The sequence below is a fragment of the Moschus berezovskii genome, chromosome 27 (assembly GCF_049115385.1).
Source record: "Moschus berezovskii isolate FMDL1 chromosome 27, NW_MosBer_1.0, whole genome shotgun sequence".
NCBI classification, from domain to species: domain Eukaryota; kingdom Metazoa; phylum Chordata; class Mammalia; order Artiodactyla; family Moschidae; genus Moschus; species Moschus berezovskii.
Window position 1 is genome coordinate 6,313,565 of NC_142486.1, and position 15,782 is coordinate 6,329,346.

General features: G+C 56.2%; 2 protein-coding genes across 2 annotated transcripts; both read left to right on the plus strand.

The window, feature by feature from the left end:
- The first annotated feature begins 628 nt into the window (after positions 1 to 628).
- On the plus strand, positions 629 to 10,022 carry FBXO24 (F-box protein 24). Its single transcript, XM_055408834.2, has 10 exons — positions 629 to 715; positions 967 to 1,068; positions 1,176 to 1,359; positions 2,328 to 2,566; positions 2,819 to 3,056; positions 4,506 to 4,664; positions 4,937 to 5,058; positions 5,320 to 5,451; positions 8,473 to 8,643; positions 8,963 to 10,022. Exons 1-10 carry the CDS (start codon positions 644 to 646, stop codon positions 9,323 to 9,325), a joined length of 1,782 nt encoding a protein of 593 aa, XP_055264809.2. The 5' UTR covers positions 629 to 643; the 3' UTR covers positions 9,326 to 10,022.
- Positions 10,023 to 10,418: 396 nt separating this feature from the next.
- PCOLCE (procollagen C-endopeptidase enhancer) lies at positions 10,419 to 15,430 on the plus strand. The gene is made up of 9 exons (XM_055410180.2): positions 10,419 to 10,625; positions 11,455 to 11,563; positions 11,962 to 12,220; positions 13,082 to 13,206; positions 13,725 to 13,861; positions 14,202 to 14,437; positions 14,667 to 14,744; positions 14,878 to 15,048; positions 15,193 to 15,430. The coding sequence occupies exons 1-9, from the start codon at positions 10,528 to 10,530 to the stop codon at positions 15,333 to 15,335; spliced, it is 1,356 nt and encodes a 451-aa protein (XP_055266155.1). The 5' UTR covers positions 10,419 to 10,527; the 3' UTR covers positions 15,336 to 15,430.
- Positions 15,431 to 15,782: the final 352 nt, after the last annotated feature.

Genomic DNA, 15,782 nt, shown 5'->3' on the forward strand with positions numbered 1-15,782 from the left:
CATGTTACTGTCCCAGGAAAGAAGTCTACTTTTGGATATGTTCTTCATGAGAAAAAGTAGTGTTTTTCAGTGCTGTGCCCACTGTCATCTGATGCATGCTGTCATCAGATAAATGGTCTAATTAACAGGATCACCTTTCCCCCTCGCCTGTCAAACTGAGTTTATACTTTTTTTTTTATATATTCTTGAGCTACAAATCCCCTGGCGGGTCTGACCTGCTGAGATATGAAGAATTCACCAGTGCTTCTCTTGCTAAAAGAGCATCAGGTGGAAAAAACACCCTGAAAGGAAAGGCCTCATCTACCAGTAGCTCACACTTTACTTCTCCTGTCCAGTGCATATCCCATGAGCACCTGGGTGGCCAGAACTGAGCTAGAACCAAGGAGCTGAGAGAGAAAATCCCAGGCAAGCTTGGGGAAAAATAGGTCACAGTGGCTGGGTGGTGAGGTCACAGAGAGAGGTTTGTCTGCCCTAGACTCCATAGGGGAGGAGCCTAGCAGGCCAAGGGGCCCCAGAAAGTCCCCCAAGCCCAGGCAGGGGACATGGTGTGGGAAAGGCAGCAGGGACGGGGGCCAGGGAGCTGAGTACGGGGGGCCAAGGGGCCCGGAGAGATAAGGGCAAGAGCAGGGAGGGGGCAGTCAGGATGGTGAGGAGAAGCCGGAGCCGGAAGCTGCAAAAATTGAACGGGCTGTGCAGACGGGAGGAGGGGCTCAGGGTGAGGGGGGAGGGTGGTGAGGCAAGGCGGGGGGCAGCAGGATGGCAGCTGGAGGTCAGGGGAGGAGTTGGATAAGGAGCCAGGCAGACCAGGAAGGGTAACCCACGGACCCAGAGGAAAAAGATGGCAGGCTCTGACAGCACAGAGCTGGGAGGCAGAGCAATGGGCCCCCCAAAATAGCAGTTAATAAGTAAGAGAAGGGAGAAAGAGAGGCATGACCGAATCATGTGCGCCCCCTTCTCCTTGGGCAGGTAAAACGGAGCTGCCCTTCAAGTGGCCCTTCAGAACCTGGGGGTGAAGAGAAGAAGGGGCGAGGAAACCCTGTTTCTGTTCAGTTGTTCCCCCCAGAGCTGGTGAGTCCTTGGGGGTGGGGGTGTTGGTGCTAAGAATAAAGGAGCCGGAGGGCAGAACGGCTGGAGGGGGGTGCCCCCTGACCCCTGCTTTCCCCGTCCTGCCCCAGGTGGAGCACATCATCTCATTCCTCCCAGTCAGAGATGTGGTCGCTCTCGGCCAGACCTGCCACTACTTCCACCAAGTGTGCGACACCGAGGGCGTGTGGAGACGCATCTGTCACCGGCTCAGTCCTCGCCTTCGGGAGCAGGGTTCTGGGCTCCGCCCCTGGAAGAGAGCTGCCATTCTGAACTGTACACCTTCCCCCCAAACCTCTAGTTCTCTCTGCCTCTGTCCTACCTTATCCTGGGGTCCCTCCTGCTCCATAAAGTTCTTTGATGACCTCAGTATTCCCAGCCAACCTTCCAGGACCCCTTTCTCTGGAAGAAACTTAGATTGAAACACCCTTCAGCAAGGTCTTACTCCAAGTCTCTAGAGCTGCTCTCAGATAGACGTGTCACCCAGAGCCCCCACTCCTCCTAGCATCCCTGCCAAGTTGCCCACCACATTCAAACACTTCCACATTTCACCTTGAGACATCCTCCTCTCCCAATACCTGGAGTTTTCCCTCCCCTAAACCAGGATTTCTCAACCTGGTCCCTAATAAAACTTGGGGACAAATAATTATTTGAAGTCAGGTGAGGGGGCTGTCCTGTGCATTTGTGGGATGTTTAGCAATTTCCCTCATCTCTACCCACTACATACCAATAGCACCTCCCCCAGCTGTGACAGCCAATGTCTGCTGAGGGACAAAAATCACCCCCAGGTTGAGAGATATGCTCTAATCTCCAATCCAGTAGCTTCATCTCACACACCAGAATGAACGGAGATCCAGATAGCACATCCAGAGCTAGGGACAAGGGAGGGCTACCGGCTTTTCCCAGTCATTCCTTTTCACTCCTCTTTCTACTTTTCTGTGAATTCTTGTTAAGTCCTTTGATGTCTCCACTTCAATGCAAGTTTGAACCAAAGAAGTGCTCACTTAGTAGCATGTGTTTGGCCCTGGGCTGAGGTCAGGCAGAGAATTTTAGTTCAGACATGGGGCATAATTTCAGGTATCTCCTGAGCATTGCACAGGGCCTTTGGAAGGGGTAACTCTCCAGGCATGGGGATGGGAGGAGCTAAACACCCATCCATTGAGAAACGTAGTTTGCCCAAACTCTGATTCATCTCCCTTGTGCCTTCCTGAGCCTTTAAATTCCCCTCTGTCTGTCTTCTCCAGACACAAAGGGCCTGCATTTCCAGGCATTTGGGGGCCGCCGCCGCTGTCTCAGCAAGAGTGTAGCTCCCCAGCTAGCCCATGGCTACCGCCGCTTCCTGCCCACCAAGGACCACGTCTTCATTCTTGACTACGCAGGGACCCTCTTCTTCCTCAAAAATGCCCTGGTCTCCTCCAGCCTTGGCCAGATCCAGTGGAAGCGGGCCTGCCGCTATGTTGTGTTGTGTCGTGGAGCCAAGGACGTGAGTAACAGGACCCGGGCAGCCGAAACCCCATCTTTCCTCCGGGAACCCAGGGCCACACCAGTCCCGAGCTGGCATCCGCAGGACAGCGCCCTCCTATACCAGGAACCTGAAACCAAGTCCGCATTTCCCAGCCCCTCACCCAAGTATCTCATCGCCTACCCCCGGGTCCAGCTGCCCCAGCCTCATCCCACTGCAAGGTTCTAGACCCCGGACACCTTCGTCTTGTCCCACTGTTGTGTTTCCCTACAGTTTGCCTCAGACCCGAGATGCGACACAGTTTACCGCAAATACCTCTACGTGTTGGCCACTCGGGAGCAGCCAGGAGTGGTGGGCACGCCGACCAGCAGCCGGGCCTGCGACTGTGTCGAGGTCTACCTGCAGTCCAGCGGGCAGCGGGTCTTCAAGATGACCTTCCACCACTCCATGAGCTTCAAGCAGATTGTGCTGGTTGGTCAGGAGACGCAGCGGGCCCTGCTGCTCCTCACAGGTGAGGCTTAAATCAACTGGTTTACATATTGTTTTCCTAGAGTCTTTAGGACCCGTGGCAGGAGGTGGGGAGAGAGGGGGCACCTCATCCTGGTGTCAAACCAAGTATCTCTGCTTTTATCTCTCTGCTAGTCTAGGATTCTGGGTAACGTGTCATAGGAATAAAGGGCCCTGATGCAAAAAATGGTTTGGAAACCACTGTTCCAGTGAATGCCTGATTTCTTTTTATTTTTTTGCTACTCTGCATGGTATGTGGAGGGCTTCCCTTACAGCTCAGTTGGTAAAGAATCTGCCTGCAGTGCAGCAGACCCGGGTTCGATCCCTGGGTTGGGAAGATCCCCTGGCGAAGGAAATGGCAACCCACTGCAGTATCCTTGCCTGGAAAATCTCATGGATAGAGGAGCCTGGTGGGCTGCAGTCCATGGGGTCGCAAAGAGTCAGGCACGACTGAGCGACTAACACTTACTTACTTATGGCATGTGGGATCTTAATTCCCCAACCAGGGAATGAACCTGGGGCCATGGCAGTGAAAACGCCGGGTCCTAACCATTGGACCACCAGGGAACTCCATTAATTTATTTTTTGGCCACACCCCATGCTTGTGGGATGTTAGTACCCCCAACTTGGGATTGAACCCACCCCCCTTGCTTTGGAAGGTGGAATCTTAACCACTGAACCACCAGGGAAGTCCCTGCACTGATTTTTAAAATTCTAAGCATCCAAACCTCCACCAGGCACTGTACTTTATACCCAACTATCCCCATCTTTTTCTCAGTGTTCCCTAGATTTGACCACACTCCCAAGCCCCCAGACCTGAGACCTTCTGGACTTCTTTTTCTTTTGGTCATGCTTCACAGCTTGTGAAGTTGAACCTGGGTACCCTGCAGTGGAATCACAGAGTCCTAACCACTGAACCACCAGCGAACACTCCCCCCCACCCCACCCCCCACCCTTCTGGACTTCTTAATGCTAGGCAGAGCCCTGAATCCCCAGACATCATTCTTCCCAACCAGGAATCAAATTAGATTCCACCAAATCCACCTGCTAGGTTTTCTCTTCACTCATCCCTCACACTGAAGAACTCCCCTGGTTGATTTTCGGTGGTGAGAGGCCGGGGAACTTAAAGTCACCCCCCATCACCACGCCTTTCTTCTTCTCTACACTTTTCCCTTCAGCCCACTCTAGGGCAGTAAATGTTTTGTCTTGTTAGGGTTTAGGGAGTCTCTTGAGAAGTTAATGTGGTTGGGAGTTCCCTGGTGGCCTAGTGGTTAGGATTTGGCACTTTGGATGTGGCAGGCCCAGGTTCAATCCCTGGTCCAGGAACCATCCGGCATGCCGCACAGCATGGCATCAACAAATAAATAACATTTTTATTTAAAAAGAAATTAATGTGGCTATTGGAGGGTCCCCTTCCCCACACAGTTGTCTGCCTCCCTGTCCCCTCCCCCAGAGGAAGGCAAGATCTACTCTTTGGTCGTGAATGAGACCCAGCTGGATCAACCACGCTCCTACACGGTTCAGCTGGCCCTGAGAAAGGTGTCCCGTTGCCTTCCTCACCTGCGTGTGGCCTGCATGGCTTCCAACCAGAGCAGTACTCTCTACATCACAGGTAAGAAAGACAACTATCTTCCTGCTTCTCCAGACCCCAATCTCAGACAGACCTTCCAGATATAGAGCCCTCCCTTATCCTTATTCCAGCTTGGCAGGGGATCCATAGGGCATCCTAGTCAAAACAGGTGTTTAAGTTCCCAGACATCATAGCTGGTGCATTTCTAATGGGTGTGAGACTCCCCAGAACTTGCACCTTTCATCCCAGGTAGGGCCCGATCCCTAGGACATGGGTGCCCGAAGCTGCTGAGCTGAGGGCTCCTGACCCCCCAGACCAGGGGGGAGTGTATTTTGAGGTGCATACCCCAGGGGTGTATCGTGATCTCTTTGGGACCCTTCAAGCCTTTGACCCCCTGGACCAGCAGATGCCGCTTGCACTCTCACTGCCTGCCAAGGTAGGATCCTTGGGAGGGCAGAGGCGGGGCAGACCAGAGTGGGGGGCTTAGGGGACGGCAAGGTACTGAAGGTCTGAACTATGAGCAGGAATCAAATGATTGATCAGAGACGGAAAGGGGACCTGGGAGAGGGGTGACATGGAAGGCACAACTGGAAGCCATCAGCTGGGGAGGGCAGGTCAGCAGTGGGGAGACTCTGGAACTCAGAGTTCCTCCAAAGATGACTGAACACTCACTTTTCCTTTCTGCCTTACTTTGTAGATCCTATTCTGTGCTCTTGGCTACAATCACCTTGGCCTGGTGGATGAATTTGGCCGAATCTTTATGCAGGGAAATAACAGATATGGGCAGCTGGGAACAGGGGACAAAATGGACAGAGGGGAACCCACACAGGTGAGACTGCTTCCCAGCTACTCATCCTGCCCCCTTTTCCCTAATTCCCTGACCCCTGGATCTCTCCACGCCTCTAATTTCCATAGAATCCACTTCTTTAAAAATACTGTATTTATTCGGCTGCACTGGGTCTTAGTTGCAGCGTGTGGGATCTTTCAATTGCAGCACGTGGGATCTAGTTCCTTGACCAGGAATCAAACCCAGGCCCCTGCATTGGGAGCACGGAGTCTTGGGCACTGGACCACCAGGGAAGTCCCAGAATCCACTGTCTAATACCTAGGAAGTCAACCAGTTTGTAATGCTTGTGCTACTGTTGCATGTCTCACCCAGGTTGGCACCACGAGGTGAATTTGGTGTGGCTTGTGCTGTTAGGGCAGTAGGAGTTTAGTGACATGAGGAGACCTGGGTGGGCTGAAGTAACTTGAGGAGGTAAGATGTGAGCATCTCAGTGGGTTAGAGAGGATTTGGGTGGGTACTGGGAAAGGCATCCTGTGTAACGGGGGTGGGGACACAGCTTGCACATCCCTGGGAAGGTGGAAAGATTGGCCTGACTAGAGCAGTGTTTTGGAATTCAGTAGCTACAAGGTGGTATTAAGGTGGTATTGTGTTAGTTGCTCGGTCTTGTCTGACTCTGCGACCCTGTAAACTGTAGCCTGCCAGGCTCTTCTGTCCATGGAATTCTCCAGGCAAGAATACTGCAGTGAGTAGCCATTCCCTTCCCCAGGGGATCTTCCTGACCCAGGGATCAAACCTGGGTCTCCCGCATTGCAGGCAGATTCTTTACTATCTGAGCCACCAGGGAAGCCCTATAGGTGGACACAAGCCTACAGAAGTGTTGCTTTGGGAAACAGCAGTTATGCGTTCTGGAGCAGGAGAAGACAACCCCCCTGGATAATTGAGACTGGGTCACCTGGCCAGAGGGTACAGTGAGAGGAACCCCCAGAGGCTGTTGAGGGACACTCTGGTTTGAGACAAGGGGTTAGGACTGGCACAGTGGGAGCAGGAACAGAAAGGAATGGAGACGTGAGGTGTTTTAAAAGAAAACGAACAGCTTCTGGAAAGTAATTACATGAGGACAGCAGGGTAGGACATAGCTGGCCCTGGCAATAGACAGTATTGCAAGTAAACACGCCAGTTGGAGAGGAATGCTAGTTTCGGGGGAGAAAGTGAATTTCGCCTCTTTTTTTTTTTTGCAATGAGAGTAAAACACTGAAATAGAAATGTCTAGCTGATTCCAAGTTGGAACAAAGTTGAAATGACAAAAGTAGAGATAAGGGGAGCAAAGCTGCTTGGTAGTCACCATTGTGGACAGAGGGATTGAAACTTGTCTCAGACAGAGACACACCCTCAGATGCCACATCTCATGGGTACAGAAAGTTTCACCCAGGAGGGGGTGATTAATAGTGACAGTGATGATGCAGGAATATGCTCCCGGACATGGAAAGATGGTTGTGCCTTTTTTCTTGGCAGGGGTGCTGCACACATTATACAGACTTCTCAGGTGCCTCAGTGGTAAAGAATCCACCTGCAGTGCAGGACATGTGGGAAACGGCAGTTTCCATCCCTGGGTTGGGAAGATCCCCTGGAGGAGGAAATGGCAACTCACTCCAGTATTCTTGCCTGAAAAATCCCATGGACAGAGGAGCCTGGTGGGCTACAATCCATGGGGTCACAAAAGTGTTGGACACAAATGAGCATGCACGCACAGCAGCGATTATGCAGGATCTGACCTGACCTTCTCACCTGACCAGGGATTAGACCCTTCCCCCTTGCAGTGGAAGCACAGAATCTCAACCACTGGACTAGCAGGGGTCCAAGTTGTGCCATATGTGTGTGTGTGTGTGTGTAAATACACATGGATATATCTGGCATATCTATCTATAGCTGCATCAGCTATAGTTGCAAATCGCAGATCTTTGGTCTTCATTGCAGCATGGAGGATCTTTAATTGCAGCATGTGGGATCTAGTTCCCTGACCAGGAATCCAACCCGGCCCCCTGCATTGGGAGCGCAGAGTCTTAGCCACTGGACCACCAGGGAAGTTCCCATACTTTTAATAGAGAAAAAAAAAATCAAGAAATGGTTTACACAGCACAATCCCATTTTTGTTTAAAAATATACAGCTTGTGTGTGTATATTTATAGAGGCAACACTGAGGAAGAATGCCCAGCAAGAGGTTAATAGAAGGCGGTGGGGCTTCTTCCAGTGATTTTTAAATGAATTTTTGCTTGACAATATTTTATAATTTTTCCTATAAAAATTCCTATAATGGCCATAAATTATGTATCTACATCATCACAATTAAAGCGCTCACAGTCTCAGGAACAAGCATGCAGGAGAGGCCCTGGGATTTGCCTGCTGGCAGGTCCAGTGCCTTAGGAGAGAAGTCATAGAATAGTAGGGACAGAAGTCAGATCACAGAAGGTTCAGGCAAGACCGGCTGTGGAAAGAACAAGAAGAGGTCCATCTCAGACTGATTATATAGCCAGTCTTGCTGCCTAAAACACAGAGGTCGGAAGCAGCAGGAGTCAGGTGGAAGTGTTTTTCCAGAACAGTGTGGCCATTTTGAAAGGTGATGATATGGCAGACTGAGAATGCTAGTGATGGAAAGAAGGAATCCATGGAAGGCAGGTCCTTACTGGAATGGCACAGGGACAGAGAGAGAGGCTCTTTCTTCCCCCTCAAGGCTGGAAGGCAGAACGAGAGACTGGACAGGCGCAGGCCTGGTGGTGAGACCGGGATGCAGACAGCAGGCCCTGGCCTTGGGCAGGAAGCCTGTTTTCCAGGGAGCGGAGAGGAGGAAGCAACAGCTGTGCTAGCACTTCTGTGCTCAGACGGGGGCTGTGGGAGAAGCGAGGAGCCATGCTGCCTGTCGGGGGACGGGGAGGCTGTTCTTGGGCCCATCTCCTCCCTCCCCTCATTTCCCTAGACTCTGCCCTGAGCCCTTCTGTCACCCTTCTGCAAGCTGCACCCCTAGTCCCTCAGCGTTCCCCACTTAGGGACCCCGCCCTGTGCCCTCAGGTACACTATCTCCAGCGCCCCATCGCCCTATGGTGTGGCCTCAACCACTCCCTGGTGCTGAGCCAGGGCTCGGACTTTAGCAAGGAACTGCTGGGTTGTGGCTGCGGGGCCGGAGGCCGCCTCCCCGGCTGGCCTAAGGGCAGCGCCTCTTTCGTCAAGCTCCACATCAAGGTCAGAGCCCAGGCAACAGGGGAGGGCCGGAGCCATTGGGCCCAAGGGACTGGAGCTGGGGCTCCCACCGGGACCCAGGGACCCCACTTTCCAGCACCGCCCACTTCCCTTTCCTGCCGTGTACCATGGCTCCTGGCTTTCCCCCTGAGCTGATCCTGCTGGCCCTCTCTGACCTCACACGACCCTGGGGCTCAGCCAGCCAGCTCACTTGCTGGCTCCAGGCTGGTCTGAGCAGGAGGAACACAACAGTTGGGTCTTCCGGGGAACTCCATCCTGCCCCCCAACCTTGCTCAGCCACGCCCTGTCTCCTCTCCCCCAGGTCCCTTTGTGCGCCTGCTCTCTCTGCTCCACCAGAGAGTGCCTCTACATGCTGTCCAGCCACGACATTGAGCACCATCCGGCCTACCGGGACCTACCAGCCAGCAAGGCAGTGGGGACCCCTGAGCCCAGCCTGGGGGCTGGAGCACCCCAGGACCCTGGCGGGGTGGCCTGGGCCTGTAAGGAGTACCTCAGCCAGATCCACAACTGCCCCACACTGCAGGACCGCATGGAGAAGATGAAGGAGATCGTGGGCTGGATGCCCCTGATGGCCGCACAGAAGGATTTCTTTTGGGAGGCGCTGGATATGCTGCAGAGGGCTGCTGGAGGGGCTGACCAAGGCCCCCTACCCCATGAAAGCTGACCCCCTCCTCTCCTAGTCTCACCCCTGGAGGGAGAGTGTGGCCCTGGGCCGGGGGCTAAGGAGAGGCGGAGTGGTAGCTATGAACACGGTGTGCGCATGCGCGTGGGGGGAGGGGCTGCAGGGGGTGGGGCCTGCTAGACATGCCAGGTTGGGCAGGGAACGGTTTTGTGAGATGTTCAGGGGGCTGCCCAGGAGGGGCCCCCAACCTGACTATCATGGATGAAAGATTTGATTGACAAATAGAATAAAAGGCTGAATCAAGGCCTGGTTTGGAACCCTGGGGCCTGGGAGAAATCTGGGGGTGGGGGTGGGTGCAGAGTAGAAGCAGCCCAGGCTGTCAGTTCCTACATCCAACAGCTTCCTCTCCTCTCCAGCCCCTACTTGGTTCTGCCACTTGGATCCTCCGTCCACCAGACTGAGCAAGTCGCTTCCTTCTGACTCCATCCCTGTGCAGCCAGCCTTCCCCCCAACCACTCTCCTCCTCCTGCTTTCCTTCCAGATCTGAGCTTACATGTTGTTCTTTCCCTTACTTTCTACTCCATCCTCCCCTTCCTCCGTAAGGAAGACACTCCCTTTGCCCACATACCATGCCTCCCACCCCCTACCCATACCTCCAAGTATTTGGGAAAGAAGATGGGTAAGCAACATTCTTTCTCTGTGGCCTGGTCTGGCCCCTGGAGGGAGAGGACAGTAAACATTTGAAGTGGAAAATAAGCTGGAGCCAGGGGGTGGTCAGGAAGTGAGTGATTAGAGGTTGGGAGTCCAGAGAAGGACTTCCTCTGGGTGCTGAGGAAGTGGGAATGGGGAGGTGCACAGGTGGGCCGGAAGGACCCCAGGCTGTGCTGGAAGGGCTCTGGGCAGAGCAGGGTTGCTGAAGACGTTCCTGGACCGCCGGGATAATGCTGAGAACCTGATGCTCCCTCTGCCCTTCATTGCTCCACCCCCACCCCACTAGGTCAGTATTTGTGTATCCTGGACCTAGAGGCCCCTGGACTCGCCACTGTCCCGGCTCTTCTCTCCCTGTCCCGCCTTCCCCGCCGCCCGCCCCACTGGCCAGTCCCCACGCCCACAAGCCTGAGGCTGCCTCATCTGGCACTGATTATCCGCGCTGCTGCTGCTGCTGCCGCTGCCGCCGCTGCCGCACTCAACCACTGCCTCTGTCTTGAAGACCCCAGCACTTCTCTCCACCCCCGCCCCTGGCCATGCTGCCTGCTGCCACAGCCTCCCTCTTGGGGCCCCTCCTCACTGCCTGGGCTCTGCTGCTGCCTTTCACCCATGGCCAGACCCCCAACTACACCAGGTAGGTCTCTTGGCACCTTCCAGATGGCTTGAATGAGCTTCAAATCCCTAATTCCTGGGGAGGAAAGGGGTGGTTATGCCTGTAGATCTGGTGGCTTCTTTCGCTAACATCCCCTGCACACATACCGCCACATCTCCCTACCCTTCTCTGGCCCCCAAGTCCTCCTTTCCTGCTGCCAGACCAATGTTTCCTGTGGGTCACCACTGCTCCCCATTCCTCTGCCCTCCTTCCTCTCCCCATCGATCTAGACCCTTGCCCCCCCATGGAACCTGACAGTACCAAGACCTTGAACTTGCCTGGTGGCTGGACGTCAGGATTCCAGGAGGGAACTGAAGGTGGTGGGGGGAAGAGGGGAGCGCGAGGGGGAGACTTGGAGTCAAACACTCAAGCTGTTAGCTGGAAGCAGAGCAGGGCAAAGGTTGGGAGCGCAGGGCCCTGGCTGCCTCATCCCCCACCCCTTCCCAACCCCCCCCCCCATGGCCTCGTGTCTTGTGTCCACATCTGGAAGTAGTTAGGCGGCTCCTGTCCCTACTGCCAGGCAGGGTGAGGGGGGGTGGAGAATGAGGGGAGGATTCCCGGAATTCCAGTTGGGGTGGGGGGTAGGGACTCTGAGGGGCTGGAGGGACAGCCAAGTGGCTGGCCCTGCTTTCCTTGATCCTCTGCTGGAGTGTTTCCCACCACAGTCCTGTTCGGGCTGGCCGAGACTGCCTCGGATCCCTTGGGCCTTCCTCCCCCATTCCCCTGGCTCCCTGCTCACCACCCATTCTCATTACCTCCTGGCCTCTCCAGGACTCCCCCACTCAGGGCTGACCTCTCTTCTGTTCCCCAGACCCGTGTTCCTGTGCGGAGGGGATGTGACTGGGGAGTCCGGTTACGTGGCAAGTGAGGGTTTCCCCAACCTCTACCCTCCCAATAAGGAGTGCATCTGGACAATAACGGTGAGAAGGCCCTTCTGGCCACTCTTCCCTCCTCCAAGTGTCTGAGGCCTGGGTCCAGGCAGCCAAAGGCCAGACTGCTAAGGGAATTCCCTCCCCACCAAGTCCCACCATTTCTCCCTGGGGAAGTCCCAGCCCCCTCCCCTCTGGTCAGTGCCCACAATACCACGTGGCAAGTGACCTCACACCTTAATGCAGAGCCTGCTTGTCCATTCCCACCTTCATCCCCACCCCCTCTGGTCTCTCCACAGACCTCATTTGGGTCTTGGTGCAGTGATGCACCACCAGTCTGGCCCTTTTAGGCCCAGTCTCTGTAGGAAACTCTTGGGGGAAGAGAGGTGCCCTCTGCCTGGTGGTGTTTGACCTGACTTTACAGGACCCCGCCCCTGTCCCCACGTCAGGTCCCTAAGAGCCAGACTGTGTCCCTCTCCTTCCGAGTCTTTGACCTGGAGCAGCACCCCAGCTGCCGGTACGATGCTCTGGAGATTTTTGCCGGGTCTGGAACCTCGGGCCAGCAGCTCGGACGCTTCTGCGGGACCTTCCGACCCGCGCCCTTAGTCGCCTCCGGCAACCAAGTGACCCTAAGGATGAGATCGGACGAGGGCACGGGAGGACGAGGCTTCCTGCTCTGGTACAGCGGGCGGGCCACCTCCGGCACTGGTGAGACCTCCCTCACCTCCGCCGCCCCCTCTCCTGGCCCCGCCCCCGGCGCAGGCCCCACCCCAGCCTTAACCTCCACCCCAAGAGCCTGGGGCCCCCTTGATCTCCCTTACCCTTCTTCCTCACTAACTGCCCCTTCAGTCCCTCCTCCCCGTCTTCTCTCCCCTCTCCCGCTCCCACCCACCCCCTCTTCCAGGGCCCCCCCCAGGCGCGAGGCGGAAATGGGTCACCGACCCGCGGGTGGAATGGGCGGCCTGGGGTTACTGGGACGGTGAGTAACGCCCGCCCCCGTCCGCAATCGGGCTCCCTCTGACGGGCGCGGGGGGCACCCCCGGGCTGGGGGACTAGGTTCCCCCCGACCCGGAGCCCCCTACACCCAGCCCGGGGGCTCCCGATTGCGGTCCCATCAACCCCTCCTGGCAGCAGAAGTCTCCTTAAAATCTTTAAGGCGGGGATCTCCCCTGAGGGACCTCGGGACTGTGCCCCAATTTGAGAGTACCCTCATAGCATGGGGACTCTTCCAGCCGTGATGGGGACTTTTCTGCCGGGCCGGGCAGATGGGATCTCCCAGGGGAAGAGGAGCGATATGGCCTCGGGTCAGGGGGAGGGGCAAGAAGGGAGCGGGCCCAGTCCACAGCCCGCCTAGGCGCCCGGCAGTCCTAGACTTAGCCCTCGCGGTCCGAAATCTCCCCGAGCCCCGCTCGGCCGAGCCCCATCTCTGCTAACCTTCCCCCCTTCTTTCCTCTCCCTCCTCTCGCCCCCTCCTCCTGAGACCCAGACATCTGCGCTTTCTGCACGGTCTCCTCCAGCTGACGAGGGTCTCCACCGCCCCCCACCCCCACTCCTCTCTCCCCTCCCCAGAGCACCAATTTTGCGGGGGGCGGCTGGAGAAGGCCCAGGGAACCCTGACCACGCCCAACTGGCCCGAGTCCGATTACCCCCCTGGCATCAGCTGTTCCTGGCACATCATCGCGCCCCCGGACCAGGTACTGACCCCCTGCCCCGGTTGCCCTCGGGGACCCGGGCGGCGCCCTCCAGCATGCAGACTGCAAAGATTTACTGAACATCGACAGTGTCCCCAGAACTGAGCTCGCCATGGTGGGGAGCACAAACAGACCCAGACCTGCTCGCACCCAAACAAAAAATGTAAAATCACAACTGTGAAGAGCCTTAAGAGAGCGAGGTACCGGATGCTGATATATAAACTGATTAGTGCGTGTGTGTATGTGGTGGTGACGCTGGATGTAGATTCTGGGTCTTTTCCTTGAGAATGAGCCAGGGCTTGGCCTTGCGGACTGCGGCGATGGAGGGTTCCGGTGAATATGTGTGTTCCTCCGAGCCGCGGTGTGAATGCATTAAGAGGTGGGTTCCAGGGCCCGCGGGCGATGAGACAGGAGGCCCCGGCGAGCGTCCCGGAGGCGGCGGCGGGGTAGAGGTGAGCACTCCGCACCCCTCCGCCACCTGGGGTCCCCCTGCGCAGCCTCCGCCTCTGCCCCGCCGCCAGGTGATCTCACTGACCTTCGGCAAGTTTGACCTGGAGCCCGACTCCTACTGCCGCTACGACTCGGTCAGCGTGTTCAACGGACCCGTGAGCGACGACGCCAAGCGGCTGGGGAAGTTCTGCGGCGACACAGTCCCGGGGTGAGGGGGCGCCACCTGGGTGGGCGACGGCGTCGGGGCGTCTCTGCAGCCCCAGGTGCGGGAGCCGGCGTTCCCCGCGGCCGGCGGGAGGGCGGGGCTTAGCTGAAGCCGCGGGCGGCCTACGTGTCAGCCCCAAACGGGGTGGGCGGAGCAGGTAGCGGCCCAGGCCGAGGCTTGGCGCCAGGCCTGGGTCCGCGGATCACGAGGCCAGTGGAGCTTTCGAAATCTGAGAAGCTGCTGCAGCCAGCCGTGGGGCAGAGGTCAAAAGACCTCTGGGCTGGGCAGGGAGCAGGATGCGCTGCCCCGCCTGACACCTCCCCCGATGCCCCGCCGCCCGCAGTTCCATCACCTCCGAAGGAAACGAGCTCCTCGTCCAGTTCGTCTCGGACCTCAGCGTCACGGCCGACGGCTTCTCGGCCTCCTACAGGACCCAGCCTCGGGGCGCCACCGAAGGAGGCCCAGGGGAGGTCGGCCCGGGCCCCAAGCTCGGAGTCGGGTCCAAAGTCAAGCCCGAAGTCCCACCTGAAGAGAAACCCAAAGCCGCGCCTAAGGCAGAAGCAACTCCAGTGGGCCCGGGTGAGTCTGGAAAGGGAGAGGAAGGGACGCAGGCCTCAGGGAGCTGTATCAGAGTTCTTTCCTGCGCCGTCATTCATTACAGCACCCACGAGTGCTGCCTCTGTGCTAAGGACGGGCACTGTGTGCTGGGACCCAAAGCTGGGTAGAGCTCTGAACTTTTGTGGGGAAAGTGGTCCTTCCTCCCTGCTGGGTAGGTTGCCCTCCACTAAGGGTGCGCCCTCCCCAACAGATGCACCCAGTGTCACCTGCCCAAAGCAGTGCCGGAGGACAGGCACCTTGCAGAGCCACTTCTGTAACAGCGACCTGGGTAAGAAGCCCATCCCCCAGCTCTGCCCTTCCAGCTCCTATAACCGCCCCTCCTGTCCCCAAAGCTCTCCCCTAACTTCTGGTTCCAGCCCTGCCCTGGCTCCTGTCTCACCTCTCCCCCCTCTCTCCCACAGTGGTGACAGGAATGATTAAGTCCATGGTGCGGGGCCCAGGGGAGGGTCTCACAGCAACTGTCAATGTCACTGGTGTTTACAAAACCGGAGGCCTGGACCTGCCCTCTCCACCTACTGACACCCTCCTGAAGTTTTATGTGCCCTGCAAGCAGTGCCCCCCCATGAAGAAAGGTAATGGAGATGTGGGGAAATGTAGAGGGAGACTGAGTCTCATGAAAACGATGGAGGTGGCAGAACCTGAGGGACTGGGATGAGGCGGTATTTCTCTAAGCCCTCAGTTACACAAATCTTCAATCCCTCCCTCCCCTTCCCTAGGAATCAGTTACCTGCTGATGGGCCAGGTGGACAAGAACAGAGGTCCCATCCTTCCTCCAGAGAGCTTCGTGGTTCTCCACCGGCCCACGCAGCACCAGATCCTTACCAACCTCAGCAGGAAGTGCCCCTCCAAGCCTGTTTAGGCTGCTGGGTCTCAGGCCTGAGGCCAGGCCAACCTCCACACCCTGGCCTTAGGGGACCCCTTTCTAATTCAAATAAATGTTTCTAGATTGAGAAAGGGGTCACATTTCGATTTCTGTGCTTTTGGTGCTCCTCTTGGGGGATTTGTTTTCATTCCTTCATTCAACTCAAGGGTTACTACACGGAAGAATGTAAGTTGAATCTTGTCACCCCTTTGCTCAAAATTCTCCCATATTCTCCAGACACACACAAAATGGCAACTATTAGTATGCAGAGGTGATGGATATGTAAATTAGCTTGACTGGGGCAATCTTTTCACAATGTATACATATATCAAAATGTCCAGTTGTACATCTTAAATATATACAATTTTTATATGTCAAAGATATCTCAATAAAGCTGTTTTTAAAAAAAACAAGGGAATTCCCTGGCGGTCCAGTGGTTAAGAG